Here is a 7,734-nt window from a genome sequence, read left to right as displayed (position 1 = left end):
AGACTGGAATCAGAATGGAGTTAGACTGGAGTTAGACTGGAACATGGACTTGGGTCTCCACTGTGTGTCTCCTGACATTAAATCTTTGTCTCCCTGAGGTTTCCTGCATGCCATGAGACCACTGTGCTGTTGGAGGGAGTGGAGGTAATAAAGGACTGAGATCAGCTGTCCTCCATCCTCCTCCAGAGGGATCCAATCATCTGATGTAGCATAGTTCAGTGATACCTCTGGATTGTTAGTAGCTCATAATGTGCCATTCACTGACAGCATTTATTCATTGTCACTAAAATGCTTCCTCTCTGCTGTGAAAACATTAGTAGAATAATCATATCAGCCAACCATTGGCTCCAGTTTAACGCCCAGTTAAGTAGCATTAGGGACCAGAATGAAACTTTTACAGGAAGCTGAAGTATGATGTTGAAGTTTCTCAGTCATTCAGGTCATAGTCGTTCCAAAAAAAGGTTAAAACACTCTACTGGAGTTTGTTTCCAAGTTGGAAGATGTTTCGCTTCCCATCCAGGAATATTTTTTAGCTTTTCTGACATTTTGAATAGAAAAAGCTTCCTGGATGGGAAGCGAAACCTCTTCAAAATTGGAAACAAACTCCCATTGATTTTTTTTTTTTTATTATTTATTTGGATCAAAGCTGAAGCTTTTATCTTACTGGTTGCCATGGCTACAGCAGGCTGCTGTCTGATTAGGGGGGAAAAGATTTCATGCTTTTCTCAACTCAAACAACAGTTTTATATCAATGATCCAGCTCATATATTATGGGATGACTGGTTGCTTTGCAGCACTTTCTGTTCAAATATCAACAGATGAAGTTAGTTTTATTTATGTGCAATATGAGTTTTTTTCTTTAACTTATTTTGTGGAAGGATGTTTGTTGTTCTGCTTTAAGATGTTTAGTTTAGTATTCTTGTGTCCTCAGACCTCAGTGTTTTACCCCAAGACTGTCTCTGTTGGGCCGCTCAGTCTGCTTTATCATTGGCTGCTGTACAAGGTCCAACCATCTGTAACAAAGAAGAACAAAAATAAAAGAAAGACATGTTGGGCTGCAGATGAAGTTCAGTTTAGACCTTTGATATATGAGAAATCCTCAGTAAAATGAAATATCCAAACCAAGAGACATGAACAGTTTGTTTTATTTATTTTACAAGAAATCTGCATCAAACACGGCAAGTTAATTAACGACCTTCGGTTTGATTAACAACAAAACCGACGGCTTGATTAACGACCAAACCGACGGCTTGATTAACGACCAAACCGACGGTTAGATTAACGACCAAACCGACGGTTTGATTATCGACCAAACCGACGGCTTGATTAACGACCAAACCGACGGTTTGATTAACGACCAAACCGACGGTTAGATTAACGACCAAACCGACGGTTTGATTAACGACCAAATCGACGGTTTGATTAACGACCAAACCGACGGTTTGATTTTTCAGGGCTCAGAACAGAGGACCAAGAATTGAAGCCAGACACATAGTCAGATTTCTCAAAAAGCGTTTATATAAAAATGACAGATTGGCAGTGGGAACCTCTGCAGGAGGGACAGACAGGTTAGTGATCACGTTCATCTGGCGTAGGATGATTAGTACCACGTGAGTCATGAACCTGGTCTTAAAGTTCAGGCCCTGCCCATTGGAAGAGGTTTATGGGAGTCCAGGCCTGAAGTTCAGAGATCTGGAGAGGTACTGAAGAGAAATCTAGGTGGGTGTCAAGAAGCAGATCCAGGTTCGTCAACAGGTAAAATCCAGCAGGAGTCTGAAGACAGGTCAGGCAAACAGATCAGAACGGGAACAGGCAGGCTCAGAGGTCCAAAGGCAGAATAGCTCAGGATCAGGCAATCAGGAACACCATCAGGTACGCTCAGGTGTGCCGCCACTAATTTGGGATGAAAGAGATTGATATTGCCCCCCCCCCCAAAAGAAATTTGTTCAAGCTTTAAAACTTCTATAAAAATGCAGTCAAGAGTATCTCAACCATTATCAAAGCAATTTTTATAGAAAGATTTCTACAAAGGAAAATGATCAGAATGTGAAAAAGTTAAATATACATGAACTATGAACTTTACTTATACATCCTACTTAAATAGTAACAGCTTATTTAAAACACAAAACACAACTGCATCTAAGAACACATGATTAGAAAATAGGTTTAGGATTGTGAAAATATATTTCTATTATGTTTCACTATAATTTATTAAAGGACAGAATATTTTTATGCCCTGAGAGCCTATTTTTCATTCATGTCCAGGATACAAAATAAACAACAGGAGGCCATTTCATTTTATAGTTATTATTATTATTTTTTTTTTTAGTTTTTTGGCTTTAATTTTTGTTTTTTTGCTAACTGGCCTGGGGGGGTGGGGGGTTTGAAGAAACAGGGCTGCAGGCGGATCATCTGTTTCCATGATGAAGGAGGAACAGAGACAGTTATTTAATGGAAACATCTCCTAGCGTTTAGCTGATGCTAACCCTCTCAGCTCTGGGAGCTTTCTGGCCTCTGTGTTATTTACAGACACCAAATAGTCTCAATATATGCTGGATTAATCCTGGTTTAATTCTTCTTTAAAAATACAAATGACACACAACAATAGAATAATAGAAGAACTTGCAGTCCTGCTCCGTTTCAAACAGCACCCAGCTGGGCGGCATCATTAATGCGCGATTCCCCTCCGACATTAAGTAAGAATAACTCAGTAGTTGCATCCAGCAGATCTTATTTTACTCAAGTTTAATAATCTATTGTTAATTTGAATGTTTCAGGTAACAAACCTCCTTTAAAAACCGGGTACCGGAATCGGACGCCTTCTCCCTCTCTCCTCTTTCTTTTTCTTCCTTTTTGAAACCCAGACTTTGGCTGCATTTTTCAGCCACGGACGTTGGTGCACCAGAAGATTCAAGTTGGGTGATAAATGCAGGTCTAATAAATTATCTTTGTGAGACCACAAAGGTAATTAATTTCAGTGGTGAATTTACTTTTTTAATCGGAAAAATATAGCAGGACAAACCTTTACTTCTTTTTGCCCTAACACCCCCCCACCCCCAGTCAGGGGCCCTTAGGATCTTCCTAACTTCCCCTCATACGGCGCCCCTGGGTACACTAGAGAACTCTGACCAAAGGCTCGAATAATCTGATACTGATAACTGGGAACAGGCAGGTTAAATATAGACTGGAGCAGGTGACACAGCTGAACGGTAATGAGCAACTGGGTGGAGCCAGGCAGGTGAATGGAATGAACACTAAAGCAATTCATCAGCACCAAGATCATGACAAGAATAACAACTAAACCAACGGTTTGATTAATAACCAGACCAGGGGTTAGAATAATCAACAAACCAACACTTAGATTTACAACCGAACGAATAGTTAGATTAACGCCAAATCCAAAATTTAAGTTAACAACCAAACCAGCTCTTATATTAACTACCCAATCAACAGTTAGATTAATGACCAAACCAAAAGTTTGATTAACTATTAAACAAACACTTAAATTAACAACCAAATCAACTACTGGATTAAAGATTATACCAATGGTTAGATCAATGACTTAAACAAAAGCTAGATTACCTACCCAACATATGTGTAGATTAACAACCAAATCAATGGTTTGATTAACCACAAAACCAATAGATAGACTAACAACCAAATCACCTGTAAGATTAGTGACCCAAAAAAAAAGGCTTAGATTAACAGTTAAACCCAGGGTTAGATTAACAACCAAATCAACAGGTAAATTAATGACCAAACTAATGGTTAGATTATAAGTCAAATAAATGGTTGAATAACTTTCTAAAAACAGAATAAAAACTTAAGATTCATGTCTTAGTCCACAATCTTTGTCCAGGTGATGAAAAAGGCTGAAACCAGGTTTCACTCTGATTCAGTGCTGTTCTGGATTCCTGTTCTGCTGAGCTTCTGCAGATCCTCTGGAACATGAAACCTTCTCTACAGCTACTTCATGTCTCCCTTATTTCCCTGTTACCAGCCGTTCTTCTGGGCTTCGGTTTCATGGACACGATAAAGGGTTTTTAATGTTGATATGTCATGTAAACATGTCAGACTGAAGATTCTACTCCGATTCGGTCCAATCACAAAGAAATTTCATTCTGAAAGAGCGAGGTTGTTTTTTTCGAATAGTCATTCCTGCCTCCTTTGATTCTATTCATTTTATTTCTATATCTAAATTTCACATCATGTCATCTCAGGTCGCTTTATAGATCCAGATCATCCAGTCAGATTGATTCAAAGTTTTCTATCTAAGGAAAACCAGCTGATTGCATCGACTCATTGACTCTCATTNGGACTTAGGCACAATCTTTCATTAAAACCAAACAAAATAATTATTTTGCAGACAATTCAGATTTTATTTTAATTCTTAACGATTGTAGTCCTCGTGTGTGTGTGTGTGTGTGTGTGTGTGTGTGTGTGTGTGTGTGTGTGTGTGTGTGTGTGTGTGTGTATCGTTTGGGTAGTTAGCTAAGTAACTACTGCCTAGCAGTTTAACAAAATTACTGGCTAGGGCTGAGATATGATCTAATCTTAAAGAATGTTTCTGGGTTTAGTCTTTAAAAAGACTGTTGGGGTTTGTGTAGTAAAGGCCTATGTAAATCGAGATTGATAACAGACTAGCGAGAGCTGGCACAAGCGAACTTGGCAAGAGACTAGACTAGAGTGAATGGAGAGCTATGTCGTGAGTCAATTTAAATGCAGTGATTTATTTTTGTGAGAGTGAGTGAACATTTACACCCCGCTCTGTAAGTCAAGGCGGGAACGGCGGCGACCATGCGCATGCGCGATTCATTTGCAGCCTGGACACAGAGGGGTGTGTGTCTCCTTTCTGCTGCAGGCTGGGACTGCTGCGCGAGGTTACTGAGAGACTGACCGCCTGTGAGTGCCTTTGGACGGGAGAGGGGCTCATGGCAGCACCCGCTGCTCGTTGAGCACAGTATGCCTAACTGCAGAGTGATTCGTGCTTTCGAGTCTCCAAACACCACAAAAGTCTCCAAAAACACCAGTAAAAGTCGCGGGATATTTTGACAAAAAATAATTTGTATACAATGTCGCTTAGTTCACTCAAGGCAACAGAAATGTCCGCCCGAGGATGAGTGTAAACTCCACACAGGAACATCACCGAAAACTCCCATGGGAGAAAAAAGGGGCGGCATTTCAAAATAAGACATTCCAAGTTGACGTTGCAAGTTTTGTTCACGATGACACAATCAGTGCACCAAAGTTCGTTAATTAAAAAACACTCACCTCCACCCTTCGATTTTCCGGTACGCTCCTTCACCCTGTCCGAGCGATGGACAGAGAAGCCCGGCGGCTGGAAAGAAGAATCCAGCACGCCGCTGGAAGCCTGTAGCGTCCCCACTCAGGGGCTCAGCTGTACGGCGTATGTGGCGATACCTCCGCCCAGTCCTTTCGCTCTGCTCCCGACTTCCGCGGCCCGACTCCTGGCCTTGTTTACCTCGAGTGGGGCACGCATCGAAATCAGCACACCTCAGTCCAGTATTGGCAAAAGACAGACCACAAACTTCCTCACGGATCCTCAGAAGTGTCTCACGGCCATAATTTAAAGTGGTAAATACATCAAAGACAAAAACAAACATAAAACAGCCAGCACACAGGAGAGCTCTTGCTACGGCGCCCTGTCTCGGCGCCATGATCAACCACCCGCTTATCACCGCATTTGCGCTCACTATCGACAAAACAATCAAATTTGTTCAAAACTTTTTTTTTTTAATCAGTCCAAACACATTTTAATTTTTATTCAGGAGTTATGTATATACAAAACTTTAACTTTTTATGAAATAAAAAGTTAAAAAAAAAAGATAAAAAAAAAAAGATAAAAAAAAAGTGTAAATTTTTTTTTTCCAGTTTTTTTCCACTCCCATCCTGTAGCCTACTCGCGCCCCCCCGGGAGAGTGTCGGGGCCCCCCCGGGGGGGCGCGCCCCACCGGTTGAGAACCACTGTTCTAAAGGAAGACACCTTCTGAACCTCATTCCTTTTGCACATTGCGCCATCTAGTGGCCACATGAAGATACTGTTATCCATTTCCAGTATGAGTTTATGTGCAGTGACATAAATCTGGAACAACCTGGACTATCAACCTTGACTGGAGATTTGATTTTAGGCCCATAGCTGCTCTTTTGTTCAATCATATAAATATATCTGACAGAAACATCCAGATGTGAGGTGAGAGCAGAAGGTATTAAATGAGGAGTTTTAGGAAGGAAAGGTTCATGTTGGGGATTCATGCTGGCTGATGATGCAGCCACGGCCAACCTAAGGACAGACAGCATCATCCTGTTACGGAGAACGGGATTTTATCATGGGTCACATAAAGCAGCATGTTTGGAATACTGAAAATACAGGAAGTAATCTGGATTGAGTTATTCCAACAGTAGAACATTTCAGAGGCTGTTTCAGGCTAACATGCTGGGACTCATGGCAGAGAAGACTGTGGGGAAAACTCCATGGAAACAGCCCGGTGGGTGGAGGCTCTGACACACTGAGGTCCTCTGATCTGGGAGGCTGTTCCTTTTCATTAAAGATTAGGACATGGATTTTCCCAAAAAGTGAAATCATTGGATTATATTGGCAAATATAGGAGTGTTTTACTTTTTATGACCAGAGGGGGGCAGCACTGAATGAGCCCAGAATGCCACAAAACAAGAAGAAGAAGAGTTTTTATTTTATTTTTTCATTTTTTTTAATTTTAATAAAACTTTATCATATAAAGAATAAAGTAGAATAGAATAAATTCAGCTTTATTATCTTTCCACTGTCACCAGTACAGAGCAATTAAACTCCCTCTGCATTGAACCCATCCCCAGTGGGCTGCCATGGTGCGGTGCCCGGGGAGCAGTGTGGGATTAAGGGTCTGACTCAGGGACCCATAGTGGCAGGCTGTGGGAGTGGGCCCTAACCACTAGGCCTCCCTTCCCTTGTCATCCATGATCAATGGAGACAATCATTTGAGTTTTGCAAATTATGAACAGATGATTCTAAAGGGGGTTTATTTTTGTAACGGAAGTGCTGTTGTTCTAAATAAAACGTCTCTGTGGAGAAAAATTGTTTATTAATCAATGACAGTAATAAAAATGTGAAGCTTTTCTATTTTATAATCACGTAGAATTAGATACTTTTGGACCCTAATGGCAGAGAAAACGGGATTAGGAATAAAAAAATGTCCACCTAGATATGGGATTATGTAAAATCTACTTTATCTAGTGAGTTTTAAGTTTAGTATTAAGGTTCGAGTTTGAAGCAGAGTGGCAGATCACGTGATGTGTTTTTGAATAAATAATGTGAAAACAGAGGAACATCTGCAGGAGAAGAGATAATCCCTAATTCCTAGGGATAAATCTCTGCAGATTGAAGATCTTTGATCGCAGCAAGAACAAGAGGCGCTGGCTCGGCGTCAGCACTGACGTCATCAACATGCGCCACAGAAAGCCTTATATCACCCTGAGGTCTATGTCCTGAAAAACACCATGAACACCAACAGCTTCCTCGCCTTGTCCAGAGCTTTTCCACGAGGAACCAGCCCACTCACCTGCCACGCGTGGAGACTGTGGAAACCGGCGCTCCGTGTCCAGCAGCGGAGGACGATCAGAACCCAGAGCAGGAGTCTGGCCTATGCCAAGGACCTGTTCCTGGGTCAGATTAACAAGGTAACAACCCAGCCCTAGATTAACTCTGGATTAGATCTCAGT

At 41.3% G+C, this 7,734-nt stretch overlaps 1 protein-coding gene across 1 annotated transcript in view; it reads left to right on the top strand.

Annotated features, from left to right (window-relative positions):
• Positions 1-7,444: 7,444 nt before the first annotated feature.
• Positions 7,445-7,734, top strand: part of acad9 (acyl-CoA dehydrogenase family member 9) — a 22,358-nt gene continuing 22,068 nt past the window's right edge. The window contains exon 1 of the mRNA XM_015394394.1: positions 7,445-7,692. Within this exon, the coding sequence (XP_015249880.1) occupies positions 7,513-7,692 (180 nt within the window). The 5' untranslated portion in view covers positions 7,445-7,512. The remainder of the gene's footprint in view (positions 7,693-7,734) is intronic.

Source organism: Cyprinodon variegatus, unplaced genomic scaffold (genome assembly GCF_000732505.1).
Source record: "Cyprinodon variegatus isolate N-32 unplaced genomic scaffold, C_variegatus-1.0 Scaffold683, whole genome shotgun sequence".
Lineage (NCBI taxonomy): Eukaryota > Metazoa > Chordata > Actinopteri > Cyprinodontiformes > Cyprinodontidae > Cyprinodon > Cyprinodon variegatus.
Note: the sequence above shows the minus strand (reverse complement) of the source record. Positions and strands in the feature narration are given on the sequence as shown.